Raw genomic sequence first — 18,954 nt, 5'->3', positions numbered from 1 at the left:
ATACTAACCTGATTGTTTTTTTTCATGAGGCCTCAGTGATATATAAAAAAAATAATTAGAATAGTGGCACAAAAATAATTAGGAATTCCTTTTAGCACACCTGTTTCCATGTATCCTCTGGACCAGTGGGATTTTTGAATTCCTAGCCCATTTTCTGGTTAGTCTCTTGGCTTTAAGGAGCAAATTTTCATCATGCTTTAATCTAGGCTGTTTTAATTTTTTTTCTTTTCTGTAATGTTATGGACTGGCCAGGTTGTGCTCTCTGCTCTGTCTTGCACAGGCTGTGCTGATCCAGGGGCAATCCTCTGATATTCCTAATATTCCTTCACCCTTCTGGAGATGGTTTCTCAATGATTAGGGAGCTAAAAAATAAATATAGTAAAATATAATTATGTCAGTGTATTGCTTGAGCTGGAAAAAAAAACATACAAAGCTTTGGTTCAAATATTTTAAATTTAAATGAGTTTATTTTGTCTTAAATATTCCTTTGTGTGTGTTGTGGTAAAACATGGAAGCGTTGTGGAATGATTTTCTTGGAAGCCTCTTTTCTCCCAAGGAAAAGCAGGAAAAGCACCCTTGGAGGGTCATTATTGACAGTGGTGTTTGTTACTGTCAGCATGGAAATAATTGGCAGAAAATGTCAATTAGTGAGAAATCAGCAGCTGAAAATCTGTGTATTTTCAGCATTTCCCTGGTCAGACAGGGATTCCTCCACGAATTCAGGGTAGGATGAGAGCAGAGCTCAGATCTAATGAAAAACCAATAAACCACAGGGAACACGTCAGCGGAGACACAGGGAAAGTTATGGATCGTGGCCTGTGGAATTCCAGGTGATTCAGGAGGGAAAATGAAGCCCTGGTGAAATCATGGGGGTATATTTGGAAAGCTTCTGTGCTTTCAGCATGTTCTGGAGGTGAGTGTTTGAGGCAGATGAGTTGGAGCACGATTTTTGAGGGATTCTTCGTATAAGATAACATCTCTGAGCTGGCAGACTCCTGAGTTCCTGGTCATATTCCAAAAAAACCTTGGGAAAGTGGACTTGGTGATGCCAAGGGGATGAGGCATTCAGATCTAGCACGGGGCAGGGCAGATGAGGAGAGGTTTAAAGTTTAATTAACACCAAGGAGGGGCTTGGTTTTAATTGATGCGCCACAAAAAGCTTCTGTTCTCCTCATTTGGGTATGGGGTGAGGTGGAAGGAGATGTGGTGACCTCAAGGGGCTCCAGGAGAACAGGGGAGGGAGTTTGGATGAGGGATGGAGGGACAGGACACAGGGAATGACTTCCCACTGCCAGAGGGCAGGGATGGATGGGAGATTGGGAATTGGGAATTCCTGGCTGGGCTGGAATTCCCAGAGAAGCTGTGGCTGCTCCTGGATCCCTGGAAGTGCCCAAGGCCAGGTTGGGGCAGCCTGGAATGGTGGAAGTGATGCCTTGAAGCTGCCCAGGGGCTGGGCAGAGCCACAGAATAAACAGGGATTTATTAAAGGATTTATTAAATTGATCTCCTCCATGGATCCACCTTGGGCAGCACCAGAGCCCAGCCAGGGCTGCACCCAAATGACCCAAAATGGTCCCAAAAAAAGGATGATTGATCACAAAATGATCAGTTCTGCTCCACTGGCACCTTGGAGTTCATTGTCCCATTCCAGCTCCAGCCCAGGCAGTCCCACCCTGCTTGTTTTTCTCTCTCCAGCCCACGCTGTTTGTGCTCCTGGGCTGAGATTTGGATCATTTGGGTGCCCAGCTGGAGCAGGAATTGTTTTGTCTCCCTGCCCACCAACACTGGATGTGAAGCTCAGAGCTGCACACCAAAGCAGGAGATAACCTGAAAAATTAAATAAAAGCCAAACCTGAGGTATCAGAATGGGATCACCTTTAAGGTCCTTCCCACCCAAACCCGTCTGGAATTCCATCAAAATTCTCCCAAGCACTTGGGTTTGTCTCCATCCCATTCCCTTCCCACCTCAGCTCCTGCTCCCTTTCCCTGCTGATCTCAGGCAGTCTCCAGCCCTAGTTCTGCATCCTGGGTGTGTTTATTTTCCTTCCCTCCACTGATTTTTATGTTTATTTTCATTTTTTATTCTTATATTACCCAAACCAGGGTTTTCCATTCTCCTGGGCACTGGGTGTTGGATCCGTGACCCTTAGGATTTATCTCATGAGCATTCCAGGAAGATCCTCAATTATTTTCCCACCCCTTTTAATCTGAGCCCATTTTTAGGAAGCTTTATTCATGCTAGCATTATTTCTGCCACAAAACAGAAATATTCTGCTTATTGTGGATAAAATGTTGCTATTTTGGAAAAATTTCCGCTATCCAGGCGCTGTAATTTCAGGAAAATTCACTTTTTCTGTCCTTGGGCACTGTTGTTATTTGCTGTTAAACCTGAATAGACACAGCAAATAATCCATAAGATCCAGGGAATTATTTCTGGTGGGTCAAAGCAACAATTGGATGAAAAAAAATAAATAAAAACCCTTAAAAACCACCAAAAGAACTGAAAAAACAACAACATAATAATCCTTTTCTGACATTGCTTAAAAATTTTAAGGTTTTGTTTTGGGGTGAAATCCATGAGGATGAGAGCCTGGTTTTCTGCTTGCAGAACTGTTGAGTAGCTTGGTTTATTTTATTTATTAAATAAATATTAAATTATCTATTTACTCTTCCTAAAAATAAATGTATGCCTCAGCTTTCTGACATGCTGGCAGACAATTATGGATCACAGAAATATTTGCCTGTTTAGCTGTGGAACATAACAGGATTTTTCATTATAATATTGTGTTGTGCCCATATTTTTCATTTTTGATAAATACACATTAAAACTGATTGACGGTGTTTATCTACAAGGGAAATGCAGGGAGGGTAAAGAACTTGTGTAAAAATTCAATGAAAAATTAAATATACAAGGAAATGGGTGCTGGGGACGTGAATTACCCCTGCTTTGTTCCTGGAATTTTCTGCAGTTAATGCACTTTATAAATACTTTTCTCCAAATTGAACTTGGGACAGCAAAATTGCTCATGTTAGCTTCAGAAAAATGAATTCAAATTGAAATGAATTCGGTTATTCAGGGCATTTTGTCCATCTGTAAATTGAAATGACGTAAATGAAAGGGAGTGACTTTCTGCACAAGGGTAAAGGATCCTCTGTGGGAAGGCACCTACAGCTCTCAGCTTTCCGGGATATTTATGTGCTAAAATCCAGGGAGAAATCCAAAATTTCCATCTTGGGAATAGCCACTGATATCCCTCTTTGTGGTGTTGGAAGTTTGAAACCGTCCTGGGGAGTGGTGGCTAAAATGGGGATGGAATTTTACAGCTTCCCATCGTGCTGGGGATGAGTTTTCTCTTAATTAGCCTTTTTTTTCATCATCAAGTTGGAAAAATAAAGGAATTAAATGTTTTTTTCTGGGAGGAAAAGTGGCAATTAATTGGCCTTCGAATTCAAATAATACTGGAAATTCTTAAGGAGAATAGAATTTGGTTTTGGTTCTGTTGGGTTTTGTTTTCCTGGAAAAACTAATTTGAATCATCATGAATTAAGGATTTGTTTACTCCATGGATTAACCAGACAGCTGAAAGTACATTAATTAGTCAGTTCTCATTTGGGTTTATTGCATATTATTTAATAATATGTAGCTTTTCTAATTTATGCCAAATAAAACACACATTAAAACTGGAGTGGGATAATTTTGAGTAAAGCTATAGGAGGAAAATATCTGAAATTTGATGTCACAGGATAGAAAATAGAAAATCAGATGAATTTTTCCTTTTAAATATAACTAATTATGGTAATTTCTGCAAAGAGATTTAAGACAAAATCTGTTTTGGTCCTTATGGAGCAAAGGGTGACAGCTGAGATGATAAAATAGAACAAGAAACTCGTATTTATTTGGACTCACACAAACACGAGCTACTTTATCAAGATAAAAATGAGAACGAGGTACTTATCTAAAGGATCCTGGTACGAGGCTCGGCTCCTTGGTCATTAGATTTTATGGAGATGTTGGAATTGTACAGCTGGGAATGGCCGAGCCATTCCCAATTCCCAGTTGTTTCCCTGAGGGTTGCTGTGGCCTCCTGTCCAGCCCGGTTTGAGGCGTGCTCTTTGGAAATGTGGAAAGCAGAGGTGTTGTCCTCCTAAATGTCCTCTCCTTTCGTGGCTCCCCTGGATTTTTGGTGCCTCGTGCCGAAGGGAATTCGCGTGCGGGTCAGGAAATAAAAAATGGGATGAACTGTCAGGGGAAGGGAGCCCTTCCATGGCCTCATCCCTGCATGTCCAGGGCTGGAAAAATGACACATGGTGTTCGTTCACCGCTGCATGCATATGTTAAATTATTTGGGAGAAAACTGCGGCATTACGGCGGGAATTGGGAAAACCGGGATTCATTAATACCTCATAAATGAGAGGAAAGGAATAATAACGGTGCCATCAGTGATGGCTCAAAACACCCCTCGGAGGGGAGAAGGCTGGAATTTTGGCTGGGTTCACGACAATAAAACCTGATTTGCTGGAGGAGACGTTGGCGGGGCCGAGCCGTGGCAATGCGCGGAGCTCGTTCCGGGCGGCCGCGGCGCGGTGCCTAATCCAGCATGGCAAATGTGCGAGGTGATGTCCCAGAGGAACTGTCACACATCCCGCCGGAGAGGCATCGGGACAGCGGGGACACAATGGTGCAGATTGATGTCTGGCTTTATTAAAGCACAGTTTGGCGCAGGAGGGACAAACTCCCTCTTTCATGTCCCCGTCAGCCTCTAATCAAAGAGTTTCTTATCAATACTTTTGGCCCAAACATACTGAGTGCAGAATTGCAGGGAAATGGGGTGGGGGGAAAAAATATCTTTTGGAGGTGCCCTTTTCACCAATTAGACCTGGAGATGTCACTAGGCTGGGGTTTAATTTGGCCCGAGCACGCTTGGTTAATTGGGTAGAACTCATTTTTGTAATCAGGAGGGTTTGGAGCTTTGGTGCTCTGCTTTGGTCTTCCCCCAATTATTCCCTGTAACAATCTCACAGCCAGAGCCAGCATCCTGCCCGTCGGAAAACCATGGGATTGTTTGGAGACCTATTTTCCCCATCATCCCAACGACCCTCCCTTGTCATTTTTTACTACTTGACATTTTTGTTGCTGTAGGACAAATAAAATGCTCCAGGAGTTTACCCAGGATGACCTTGGGCTCAGCGGCTGTTCCCTTGATCCTTTAAAAATACTGAGGATCCTCCTGCTCCCAAGGTTGTCCTAATTTTCTTGACTTAATAAAAATTTAACCTTAAGACCTCATCCCATTCTGTTTAAAATGCTACAAGCTGGAACGTGGACTAGAAAAATGTTTTCTTGATGGGTTTCATATCTTGGTTGCAGCTTAGATAATTTTCCAGCTCTTGTTATAAACATGGAATACATTCTCCTGTTTTGTTTTTTTTTTTTTTTTTTTTTTTTTAAATTTTATTTATTTTTTTTTTTTTTATTTCCCTTGTTTCTTTGGCATTGTTTTGGCTGCACTTTATTTGCTCATGCTGCAATCTTCTTTCCCTTTTTCCCAGTAACTGGGATGCTCTTGCTTGGTTTAAGTAGGAAAGATAGTCCAGGATGCCGTTTCAACACGGAGCAAAATTTAATTTAATATCATGCATAAATTCTGTTCCTTGGGACTTCATTTTGTTTGTCCCCAGGACGACATCACTACCCTGTCCCCTTCCAGTGCTGTCACCAGCCCTGGACCAGCAGTCACAGCCTCCCTGTCCTGAAATTCCTTTCTCCCTTCCTGAGGAGGAGGAAGGCAATTGTGAGCCACAGAAATTGCATCCCTACCTTGGGAAGAGGAGCCCTTTCAGCTGCCCCAGTGAACTCAAATATTTATTTAGGGAATAATTTAGCTGCTCTCCTCCCCTCGGCCACTGGAACTCGGCAACTGGGGGTTTTTGCTTCTTATTAGCAGGAAAATCCCAGGATTTCTGTGCTCACGCATGGTTTCCTTATCCTGTCTGCATGGAGCCAAGCTGTCTGGGGGCTCTCCATGCTCTGAGGTCAGCCCGTGTGCTGAGGGGCTTCCCAAATTCCCAAACTGAGCAAATCCTGATCTCCCACATCCCCCCAGACTTTCTACGCTTGTTGCCTCTATTGCAGGCTGTGCAAAATCCCAGGAATAGGTCTTGAAATGATTTGTTGGATCATCCATGTCCATTTTCCTGCTGATTCAGAGGTGTTCATGGTCACAGGCTTGAATATTCTGTGTAATCTACAGGAAGGAAAAGGGGTGCCCCTGCACCACACTCATGGAGTAAAATGGGAATTAATTATGTCTAATGTGGAATATTTCACCCACTCAGCTTGATAATTAATTTGCCCCTGAAAGAAATTATGTTTTCTTATATCATAGCATGGCTGAATTTTAATTTCACTTTTCCCCCTGTCCTTAATGCCAAATATAAAGTGCCTTAGATATTCCAGTAAAATATATTTATTCCATCCCTGTGTTTTTCTCAGACTAACTATCCTGAGGATGAACAGAAGTGACATTTTACCCCAAATCGTTAAAAGACCTAAGAAAAGTTTTGCTGGTGGGACTGAAAAGACGAGTGATTCAGGTTGAAAATAGAAGCCAAGTGCTGGCTGTAAAATAACCTTGGAATCACATCCTGTGAAAGATTAAATTGCATCCGAGGGAAGGCAGTGGGAGAGGGAACATATTGTCCCCCCCTTCGCTTCCCCAGGTCCAGGGCTTTTAGCTCAATGAACTCCAGGCTTTGTAATTAGCAGCAAGGCGATTAGATGGGCCACGTTCCTGGCAGTAATTAGTGCACTAATTGTGTTTGGTTGTTTAATTACTCTTGCTCGCTGTAATTGATGAGAGGCAGCGAGGGTTCCTTGGATACAAGAGCTTTACTACATCCCATTTTATGGGATGCACATTTAACCATTCCTGGGGTTAAACTGCCAAGAAAATCCCCTAAACAGCACATGGAAAAAAAGCTGGATTTGGAGGCAGTTCGTAAAAATTCCAGGGATTTTTTCGTAACCTTTTGACGTGTGTGGTGGGAACCAAAAGAAATAAATAGAACAGACACAGAAAGGCTGAGCAGGATAAAGGAGAAGGGGGTTTACCTTTAGGCAATTAGAGCTGGAGAAGTTGCAAATAGTCCTTGGGATTGTTGTCTGGGATCTGGCACAGCTGCCAGATGGAAAACGTTCCATCGCCATTCCGATTTCTCTTTGGACAGTGATGGCACAGGCAGAGAGCCAGGCTTGGATTTGGAAGCCGGAGGGAGATGAAAACTAACCCAAATATTTTAAATTCAGTCATGGAGAGTCCAACCTGTAGCTTTGTGTGACCTGGAAGAACGGCAGGAGGAAAATCGGCAGAGTGATTTGGGAAAGTCACTCTGGGGATGATGTGCATGAGGGAATTCTCACGGAGGGAAGACTCTGCCTCCAGGAACAGCTCTTCCAGCCTCGTCATGGCTTTGTTTCCCACTGAGGAAGACTCACCCTAAGGCAGAGGAAGGGTGGCCCAGCTGACCCTGCCCAGCAGAGCAGGAACAGCCTCGTGCCGAGGCCTTGGGGGTTTCTCACAGATGGCGTTGCCTGGCCATGCTGTGATTGCTGCTTTGGGCCTCAGAAAGTTTCCTGCCCGCTGAGAGGGAACTTTCCCTGGCTTGTTGCACTCAAGGAAGAGTTGATTCAGGGAGCTCTGAGATGGAGGCCCTTCCAAGGGGAAGGATAAGAGGAAATGTCAGGAGGAAGCTAGTTGGAACCTTGGAGGAACTTGGAGGCGTGGCCCAGACAGCAAGGAGGAGATGGAGGAGGAAGGATGAGATGGGGATTCTCCTGTGAGGGAGAATCTTCAGCCTCCCACCAACCAGGCAACTTCCCACTGCATTAGAAATCCAGGGAGATCAGGGAAATTCTCCATCTGGGGTGAGGTGAGGGCCCTGAACGCCACAACCTGTGCCATACTTGAGTGAGGAGAACACGGAAATATCCATGAATCAGGAATTCCTTCCTGCCTGGCTTTGGCTGAGTGTTTCTATGGGAAGATTCCTTTTTCCTCCTTTTTTTTCCTTCCTGGGATGATGTTTTTACTGCCAAGTTGCAGCTGGCCCAGCTCGTGGGTGTCATGGTCAGCCAGCTGAGCCTGAGGAGGACAGAAGGGACAAAGCCATCCTTAAAAATAACTGTCCCCTCCATCAACACTTCTCCCCTAAATCCAGGGCTCTGATATCCGGCCTCCTCTCAGGGAGGGTTGGGACCTTCCATTGTCCCCAGCTCCGGTGCCAACGAGGCCGAGTTGTCCCCTCCCTAATGAGACCTGACAAGTTGGCAACCGGGCTGCTGCTCGGGGCCTCCGATGGTCCATTTGCACCATGGTGGGGCAAAGGGCAGGCAGGAATAATCGGGAATGGGAACGGCCTTCCCGCCTCCGAGGTGCCGCCGGAGCTGGGCAGGTGGAATTATCAACATAAAGGACAAAGAGTCACGGAATTAAAGTCGGAAAAGACCTCCAACATCATCAAATTCCAACCATCTTAGCGATATTTTAAGTTAAAGCACAGCAAGGTTGAAATAACGGCAGGAATTCCTCCCCCAAGGAGACAAGAATTTGTTGGGTTTGCTCATCCGAGGCACAAAACTCGTTTGTTTTTGCAGAACTGATCAAAGCCTTCCAGTTGAGGCCGTTGGTTTTCCCAGTGGTTTCTGTGTCACAAACTGCCTGCGTGATCCCAAAACGATCCAACCCCAAATGTGGGGCTCGTGTGACCGTGCCCCACCACCAAATTCCGAGCGGGACACGCCAGCTTCCGTTAGGTTGGGATGAGCGCTCGGCTCCGCGCGAGGAACCGAGGGGATTCTGAGGGAAAAAATTTCTGCCCATGCCTCGTGTCGGCTCTGCCAGCAGAGGTTTAGCCCTGCAGTAGCTGGTAGGCCACCAATAATTCTTGAAAATAAAAGTTTTGTGCGAAGTTTGGCTGTTTTGGCTGAAAGTCCTGGATAAAAGGGGCTTGGAAGTGAATGAAAAATTGTTTACGCCCCTGGTGAAGCTTTTTAGGGCTTATAGGATTCCTAAAGAGAATCCACCATTGCAGAAAATTAGAATTTTGTAGGATTTTGGGAACCAACCATATGTCTGGAGACAGTACATTCATATCTGTATCAGTATTTTTATATTTCCTTATTTTTTTATTTTTACACTTGTGTGAGTGTAACACCGAAGAAAATTAGTATGCTGAACACTGAATTATTATATAATCAATCGAATATTTAATATATATTTATATATTAAAGATTTTTATCAATATATGTATAAAATATATTTAATATCTAATTTTGGATATTGAGTTCTTAAGTATTTAATATTACTTTAATGCAAGATATTTTTTTGCCACCCCACTCTCTGTGAAATATCATCATTACCTTAAACGCCACCAAATATTTGCCCCCCATGAAAGACAGAACTATGTGTACCCCTGTGTTCATACTCAAAATATTAATAGAATATTAAATATTTAGGTATCTGGCACTGAGTATCTCCATGTTTGCAGAAATTCCTGGTTTTACCCTACGTGTGTGTATGGAATGAGCAGGTGGAATGTGCTCATGGTGACAAATGGTGACAATAATGGTGGCAGGTGCTTGCTATGTAAGGACTTCCCTAAATCCCACAATTTAAAATTTTGGCCCTGCTTGCCTCGCTCTGGACAATTTTCTAACCCAGAGGATTTTAGAATTGTAATTATTTGCCTGTAATTAAACCTGTTTCAAACAGAAAAGGGAGGTGGGGGAGCGAATTCTCTCAGTCCGTTCACGGTTTCTCGGCACTCATTAGAAGCTGGCAATTAAGGTCTTTGCAATTACCAGGGGAAGGACGTGGATATTTTAGGGAGCAGCTGGAGGATTTCTGGCACCAGCCACTTTTCCAAACTGGTGACCGAGTGCTGCCACTCGGGGTTTGGGGAGGGGCTGGGAGAGCAGTCGGTCCCACAAATGGGACACTGGGAAAACCAACGGCCTCAACTGGAAGGATTTGATCAGTTCTGCAAAAACAAACGAGTTTTGTGCTCTGGATGAGCAAACCCAACAAATTCTTGTCCCCTTGGGAGGAATTCCTGCCGTTATTTCAGCCTTGTTGTGCTTTAACTTAAAATATCGCTATAATGATTGGAATTTGATGATATTGGAGGTCTTTTCCAACCTTGATTCCGTGACTCTTTGTCCTTTATGTTGATCATTTGTTCATTATTGATGAGAGTTGGAGCTGAGCTGTGACAAACTCCTCTTTTTGGGATGTGAATCCTCATTTTTGGTGCTGTAACTCAGGATCCAATCCTCTTTTTTTTTTGCTCCTGATGGTCTCACTGCAAACTGCTGATGTCTTAAAATGAAGAGTGGGGCTTGTGAAACTTTCCTGGTGTTGTTTGGGATAAAAAAATTAATCCCAAATTCTGCCTCCAGATTCCACATGGACCCATTTATTTCATCTTCCACGTGGTTGGGAGAGGTTTGTTTTATTTCCTGTCTGCTTCTAATCAGGATTTCATTCTCCCCTGGCTGAGAGGGATCAAAGGAGTAAATCCAAAATTCCCTCTTCATAAGGTTAAAGCAACAAAGTTTAAAGCACCGGGCTGTTCGTTATCTTTTTACCTCTTATTTTTTTATGGATTTCCCTGTGTTTTAATAAAAAAGCTGTTTGCAGATAACAGCAGGAACAGTGACAACCTTTGTGCTGCTGGTCCTGGGTGGATTTCTGCTGTGGGACAAATATTTGGAGGTGACAACCCCAAGCCCGTCATATCTTTCCTGAAAAAAGAAAAAAAATCAACAAAGAAAAATATTTATTAGAAAATAAGCACCACATATTCAGAGCTGCTTAGGAATTATCTGGGTGTTGCAGATCTTTTGGTTGATCAGGGTGGAAAAGCTCATCCCAACTCTGTGTGTTCTGGATGGATTCCAAAGGAAACCACTGGCTCCAGCTGGGCTCAGCAGCCACATCCTTTCAGGATTTTCCTGTCCTGTTTGATTTTCGAGGCACTTGCATAATTTTTAAGGGTTTCTAATAATCTCAGCTGTGTATTTAATTATTTTTTTAGCCTTGTCTGCCCCTGGATGGCTCCCCAGAGCCTGGGTGCAGGGATTGGGATGCTCCTGAAAGCTGCTGGATTTGGGATGGCCTCAGGAATGGCACCACAGTGGTTATTTGGTTCTGCTTTAATTAGTTCCCATAAGTCAGGGACTTGGGAAAAATACAACAGATTATTTACTAATGGTGTAATAAAGGGAATAAATCCCTTTGGAGCATGGATGAGGAAAATCCAATGGTGACTTTGTTTGCAGCTCTGAGATGGAGGCTTTTCCAAGAGGAAAGGCCAAGATAAAACCAGTGTGATTGTGGAGATGTGGCCCAGGCAGTGGGGAGGAGTCAGGAGGAAGGTGGAGATGAGGTATCAGCAGAAACACCAACCTCCTGTGGGACCAGCCAACTTCCCACTGCACTGGAAATCCAGGGAGATCCTCTGTCCAGGTCTTTTCCAGTGATCAAAATGTGCTGTGGGGGACGGGCTTTTACAAATCAGAACCAACCTGTTCACACTGATGGGAAAATCTGGAGAAATTTGGATTTAATGAGAAAAAACATTGCTTTTCCTCCTGAAAAGCAGTGTAGAACCAGATGAATGGGTTCATTTTGGCTCCATTATCCATTCCTTTTAACTCCATCTTTTCCATTCCTTTCAACTCCATATTTTCCATTCCTTTTAACTCCATATTTTCCATTCCTTTCAGGCACACCGTATCCTCACGGATTTAAGTGTTTCGCCTGCAAAAAGGCCTCAGATAATTAAGATTTTGGTGTTTGTTGATGCCAAAATAACCACATGAGTGGAAGGCTCTGGGGCTGGATCATGGGGATGAGGTGGTGGCCAGGTCCTTGTGGGTTTGCTCTGCTCGTCCCCGCTCTCTGTCGGGAAAGAGGGATTGGCCATGGGAATGGCTGCCCAGGGAGGTGGTGGAGTCACAATTCCTGGAGGTTTTTCGGGAAAACCTGGATGTGGCCCTCAGGGTGACAAGGGAGTGTCGGTCAGAGGTTGGACTCGATGACCTCAGAGGTGTTTTCCAGCCTGGATAATTCTGGCATTCTGTGGCTCTGTCCAGGTGGGGATTCTCGGCCGCCGCATGAGCAGGTCCTGGCCGGGCCATGGCCTGGCCACCGGGGCTGCTCCTCCTCCTCCTCCTCATCTTCCTCCTCCTGGTGCTGCTGCCCGGCCGTGCTCCGGCCGCGCGGAGCCGCGACTTCACCGCCAAGGACATCGTCTACCTCCACCCCTCCAGTAAGTCACCTCCGCCTCGCCGTGCCCTAAATCTCAGCTTTGATATTTTCCAGGTTCTGTGCTGCTTTGGTGTGCAGCTCTGAGCTTCACATTCAGTGTTGGTGGACAGGGAGACAAAACAATTCCTGCTCCAGCTGGGCACCCAAATGATCCAAATCTCAGCCCAGGAGCACAAACAGCGTGGGCTGGAGAGAGAAAAACAAGCAGGGTGGGACTGCCTGGGCTGGAGCTGGAATGGGACAATGAACTCCAAGGTGCCAATGGAGCAGAACTGATCATTTTGTGACCAATCATCCTTTTTTTGGGACCATTTTGGGTCATTTGGGTGCAGCCCTGGTTGGGCTCTGGCTGCCCAAGGTGGATCCATGGAGGAGATCAATTTAATAAATCCTTTAATAAATCCCTGTTTATTCTGTGACTCTGTCCAGCCTTGCTCTGGGGCAGCTTCTCAAGGTGTCACACCCTGGGACAGGGACAAGGACGAGGGAAATATCAGTTATCTCCTGATCCTTGAGCTTCTGGATTTGCACTCAAATTCCCACAGGAGCCCAACCCAAAAGCCACTTCCAATCATCATTTCCATGGTCCTCAGGGGCCACTGGAATACTTTCCAGCAAGGCACTGGGCTGCTGCGTTTCTCTGTACCACATTTAATCTCATCACAACTTTCTTTCATTTTTCCCACTTCTTGAACCATGGCTGTGTTTCTTTGCTTTTGGCTCTGCCTTTAGCCTGGTTTTACATGGAATTGTGGAATGGTTTGGGTTGGGAGGGACCTGGTTTGTACAGTCCCCACTCTCATAGGGTGGAAGAAAACCTAAGTTTTTGTGGGAGGTGTCCTGCCCATGGCAGAGGGTGGGACAACACGGGCTTTAAGGTCCCTCCCAACCCAACCCATTCCATGATTCTGTGTAAAACTGGACCAAAAGGGTTTAAAGGACACATGGGGTTACGGGCAGCTGCTGAGGCACCGACAGCCTCCAGTAACTCCTGGAGCAACAGAGTTGTGCATCTTTAGATCTTCCCTGGACCCCCACCAGGCTGTTCACTTTATCTGACACAGACTTCTCAAATTCCATGAGAACACGGTGCCCGTGGAGCTCTCCCTGCCTTCTGCTCCCACAGAAAACTCGCTGCTTCATGTGCTGAAAAGTTTATATTCTGTGCAAGCAGGATGAAATTCCTGTTTTAATCACAATTGTGATACAACGGTCAGAGGGATTAATTTAATTATTGTGTTGTCCCAGCCCCACCAGAGTTGCTCCTGGGTGATTTCTTGTTCCTTAAAAGCCGAAAGGAAACAAGCAATGAAATCCTCTTGCTTCGCCTCTCATTCCCAAGCAGCATCCAGAGCCAGGGGAGGAGGTGAGGAGGAGGAGGGTGAAGATGTGGCCCTTGGGGCTGTACAGGTTCAAAGTGCTGCTAAAGGTGACCCCTTCACCATTTGCCTTCTGAGAAGGTGGCAGCACCTTGAGGTGGGATTGGAAGTGCCCCAGAAGTGCTGCCAGGAGAGCAATTAAGGAATTAGCCCTCGTTTGGCGAGATAAATTAGGACACAGGTCAGAGCTGGAGGTTCAGCAAAGTGGTTTTGTTCCCTCTGGGGCCCTGAGCCAGCCTTGAACTGGAGCAGCTCTTTCCCTCAGCAGGACAATTCGCAGAGGGTTTCAATCCACCTGATATTGTGTTATCAGCTCTGATAAAGTGCTGGATGTGAGCTCTGATTCCAGTGAGCATTCCCAGCTCCCATCAGGTCCCTTTGAAGTCAGCACTGGGCACTTGGGCTGGGCAAGCACAGCTGGAAGGAGTCCACAGCGACCCAAAGGTGCTGTGGGGGACGGGGCTTTACAAACCAGCACCAACCCGCTGACACTGACAGCAAAAGCTGGAGAAATGTGGATCTAAAGAGAAAAAAACGTTGCTGTTTCCTCCCAAAAAGCAGCACAGAACCAGATTAACAGGATGGTTTAAACTCCATTATCCATTCCTTTCAACTCCACATTGTCCATTCCTTTCAGCCACGCCGTATCCTCGTGGATTTAAGTGTTTCACCTGCGAAAAGGCCTCGGATAATTACGAGTGCAACCGCTGGGCTCCGGATGTTTACTGCCCCAGAGGTAACCGGCCCCATCCCAGGGCTCCATCCCAATGCCAGAAATGGAATATTCCCAGAAATGTGGAATATGGCATTCTGGGGTTAATCCTTTAAGCTCTTCTGTCTCCTTGCAGTGGTTGAGGTTGAGGATTTGGAGCTTTTTATTCCCTGTTTTCCCCTGGCTCAGCTGGGGATTCAATCAGGCTGCTGCTGCTTTTCCCACCCAAAATTCCCAGTTTTGGGTTGGAAGGGACCTTAAAGCTCATCCCATTCCATGGGCATTAAATTTCTTCCCTAAAATTCCTGGTCTGGGTGGGAAGGAACCTTAAAGCTCATCCCATTCCATGGGCATTAAATTTCTTCCCTAAAATTCCCAGTTTGGATGGGAAGGGACCTTGAAGCTCATCCCATTCCATGGGCATTAAATTTCTTCCCTAAAATTCCCATTTTGGGTGGGAAGGGACCTTGAAGCTGATCCCATTCCATGGGCATTAAAGTTCTTCCCTAAAATTCCCATTTTGGGTGGGAAGGGACCTTGAAGCTGATCCCATTCCATGGGCATTAAAGTTCTTCCCTAAAATTCCCATTTTGGGTGGGAAGGGACCTTAAAGCTCATCCCATTCCATGGGCATTAAATTTCTTCCCTAAAATTCCTGGTCTGGGTGGGAAGGAACCTTAAAGCTGATCCCATTCCATGGGCATTAAAGTTCTTCCCTAAAATTCCCATTTTGGGTGGGAAGGGACCTTGAAGCTGATCCCATTCCATGGGCATTCAAGTTCTTTCCTTCGAGCTCAAACCAGCAGCAATAAAACCCCCCAGGCTGGCTGGCGTGGGACGAGCCCAAAATTCCCAGATATTCCTTGTTTTGACAGGAGAAAGGGGCAACAGGGAATTGGGCAGGTAAATATTTCCCATGGTTTTTAGGGACGAGGTACTGTATCATCTAGCACATTGTCTACAATAAATACATCAAAAAATCATATTTTTTAAAAAAATCCCATCATTTGATAATAATCCAAGATGTCATTCCTATTTCTCCTGCTGGAGGACTCTCAAGGAATGGGAATTGGGCAGATTAAAATTTCCATGTTTTTAGGGACAAGGTACTGCTTCAGCCAGCACACGAGCTACAATAAATACATTAAAAATGTCTTATTTTTTAAAAATCCTGTGATTTGATAAAAATCCATAATTTCTTTCCTATTTCTCCTGCTGGAGGACTCTCAGGGAAAGGGAATTGGGAGATAAATATTTCCATGTGTTTAGGGATGAGGTACTGCTTCAGCCAGCACAAGATCTACAGTAAATACATCCAAAAATTCTTATTTTTTAAAACTCTTGTCATTGGTAAAAATCTGGAACTTCTTCCCTGTTTTTCCTGCTGGAGGACTCTCAAGGAATGGGAATAGGGCAGATAAAGATTTCCCATGTTTTTAGGGACAAGGTTTGGCTTCAGCCAGCACACAATATACAGTAAATACATCCAAAAAATTCTTATTTTTTAAAACTCTTGTGATTTGCTAAAAATCTGGAACTTCTTCCCTGTTTTTCCTGCTGGAGGACTCTCAAGGAATGGGAATTGAGCAGATAAATATTTCCATGTTTTTAGGGACGAGGTACTGCTTCAGCCAGCACAAGATCTACAGTAAATACATCCAAAAATATCTTATTTTTTAAAACTCTTGTGATTTGATAAAAATCTGGGACTTCTTCCCAGATAAAGATTTCCCCTGTTTTTTAGGGACAAGGTACTGCTTCAGCCAGCACAAGATCTACAGTAAATACATCCAAAATATCTTATTTTTTAAAACTCTTGTGATTGGATAAAAATCCAGGATTTCGTTCCTATTTCTCCTGCTGGAGGACTCTCAAGGAATGGGAATTGAGCAGATGAAGATTTTCCCTGTTTTTTATTTTTTAGGGACGAGGTACTGCTTCAGCCAGCACATGAGCTTTAGTAAATACATCAAAAATATCTTATTTTCTCAAAACTCTTGTGATTGGATAAAAATCCAGGATTTCATTCCTATTTCTCCTGCTGGAGGACTCTCAGGGAATGGGAATTGAGCAGATAAAGATTTCCCATGTTTTTAGGGACAAGGTGCTGCTTCAGCCAGCAGAAGATCTACAATAAATACACCAAAAATATCTTATTTTTTAAAAATCCTGTGATTGGATAAAAATCCAGCATTTCATTCCTATTTCTCCTGCTGGGGGACTCTCAGGGAATCGGGCGGATAAAGATTCCCATGGTTTTGTTTCTTAGGGACGAGGTACTGCTTCAGCCAGCACACGATGAGGGCCAGCGGGGAGAGCGTGTGGGTGACCAAGCGCTGCGTGGGCCTGGAGCCGTGCCTGAGCACGGGCTGCAGCTACAGCCGCCACGAGGAGTACAAGGTGGGCACGGGAAAATCCCAAATTCCCGCCCGGGGCTGCTCTGGGAACGGCGGCTGTGCTGGCAGAGAGAAAAAGGAAAAAAAATGTCATGTCATGTAGTGTAATATAGTATAGTATAATATAGTGTCATATAGGATAATATAGGATAATATAGTGTCATATAGGATAATATAGTATAATTTAATATAGTATAATATAGTACAGTATAGTATCATATAGTGTAATATAGTATAAAATATAGTATAATTTAATATAGTATAATATAGTATAGTATAATATAGTGTAATATAGTATAATATAGTATAATTTAATATAGTATAATATAGTACAGTATAGTATCATATAGTGTAATATACTATAATATAGTATAATTTAATATAGTATAATATAGTACAGTATAGTATCATATAGTGAAATATAGTATAATATATTATAGTATAATATAATATAGTATAACATAATATAGTATAATATAGTATAGTATATGATTTCCTATGGAATTCCGCATTCCCTGTTTTTCTCTGGAATTCTGGCGTTCCCTGTTTTCCCTGCGCCTTTCTCCCTGGAATTCCACATTCCTTGTTTTTTAACCCTGGAATTCTGCATTCCCCGGAATTCCGCATTGCCCGTTTTCCCCCTGGAATTCCGCATGCCCTGTTTTTCCCCCTGGAATTCCGCATTCCCTGGAATTCCCCATTCCCCATTTTTCCCCCTGGAATTCCCCATTCCCCGTTTCCCCTGGAATCCTGCGTTCCCCGTTTTTCCCCCTGGAATTCCCCATTTTTCCCCCTGGAATCCCGCGTTCCCCGTTTTAACCCCTGGAATTCCCCATTCCCCATTTTTCCCCCTGGAATCCTGCGTTCCCCGTTTTTCCCCCCGGAATTCCCCATTTTTCCCCCTGGAATCCTGCGTTCCCCGTTTTTCCCCCTGGAATTCCCCATTTTTCCCCCTGGAATCCTGCGTTCCCCGTTTTTCCCCTGGAATTCCCCATTTTTCCCCCTGGAATCCTGCGTTCCCCGTTTTTCCCCTGGAATTCCCCATTCCCCATTTTTCCCCCCGGAATCCCGCGTTCCCCATTTCCCCTGGAATTCCCCATTCCCCGTTTCCCCTGGAATCCCGCGTTCCCCGTTTTTCCCCCCGGAATCCCGCGTTCCCCGTTTCCCCCGGAATCCCGCGTTCCCCGTTTCCCCCGGAATCCCGCGTTCCCCGTTTCCCCCGGAATCCCGCGTTCCCCGTTTCCCCTGGAATTCCCCATTCCCCGTTTCCCCCGGAATCCCGCGTTCCCCATTTCCCCTGGAATTCCCCATTCCCCGTTTCCCCTGGAATTCCCCATTCCCCGGGATTCCCCATTCCCTGATTTCTCTGGTTTTTCCCCCGGAATCCCGCGTTCCCCGGGATTCCCCATTCCCTGATTTCTCTGTTTTTTCCCCCGGAATCCCGCGTTCCCGGGGCTCCTCACTGCCGTTTCCCGCTGTCCCGTGCAGGTGTGCACGTCGTGCTGCGAGGGCAGCATCTGCAACCTGCGCCTGCCGCGGAACGCCTCGGACGCCGTGTTCGCCACGCGCGCCCCGCGCGGCGCCGCGCCCCGCGCGCGCCCGCCCGGCCCCGCCGCCCTCGGCAGCGCGCTCGCCCTGCTGGCTCCGCGCTGGATCATCGCCACCGCCACCGCGGCCGGACACTGACGGCGAGGGACGGCACGGGATATGACAGCGACGGGGACGGGGATAGTGACAGCGACAGGGACGGGACAGGGACGGGACAGGGACGGGGACAGAGACAGTGACAAGGACCGCGACAGGACAGAGACAGGGACGGGACAGTGACGGGAGAGGGACAGGGACGAGAGCAGGGATGGGACAGGGACAGAGATGGGACAGGGACAGGGACAGCGACAGGGACAGGGACAGCGACAGTGACAGGGACAGCGACAGTGACAGGGACAGAGACAGGACAGGGACAGAGACAGGACAGGGACAGAGACAGGACAGGGACAGGACAGGGACAGGAGAGGGACGGGGACAGGGACAGGGACAGGAGAGGGACGGGGACGGGACGGGAGAGGGACAGGGACAGGGACGGGGACGGGGACAGAGACAGGAGAGGAACAGGGACAGCGGCAGGACAGGGACGGAAG

At 45.7% G+C, this 18,954-nt stretch overlaps 1 protein-coding gene across 1 annotated transcript in view; it reads left to right on the top strand.

The window, feature by feature from the left end:
- The window catches only part of LYPD6 (LY6/PLAUR domain containing 6), a 29,176-nt gene extending 10,674 nt beyond the window's left edge, over window positions 1-18,502 (top strand). The window contains exons 2-5 of the mRNA XM_077784819.1: window positions 12,155-12,330; window positions 14,346-14,444; window positions 16,690-16,820; window positions 18,305-18,502. Coding sequence (XP_077640945.1) covers window positions 12,198-12,330; window positions 14,346-14,444; window positions 16,690-16,820; window positions 18,305-18,502 — 561 coding nt within the window. The 5' untranslated portion in view covers window positions 12,155-12,197. The remainder of the gene's footprint in view (window positions 1-12,154; window positions 12,331-14,345; window positions 14,445-16,689; window positions 16,821-18,304) is intronic.
- The last annotated feature ends 452 nt before the right edge of the window (window positions 18,503-18,954 follow it).

Source organism: Lonchura striata, chromosome 8, assembly GCF_046129695.1.
Source record: "Lonchura striata isolate bLonStr1 chromosome 8, bLonStr1.mat, whole genome shotgun sequence".
In the NCBI taxonomy this organism is placed as follows: Eukaryota; Metazoa; Chordata; class Aves; order Passeriformes; family Estrildidae; genus Lonchura; species Lonchura striata.
The sequence above is the reverse complement of the archived record's forward strand: the minus strand, read 5'-3'. Positions and strand labels throughout refer to the sequence as shown.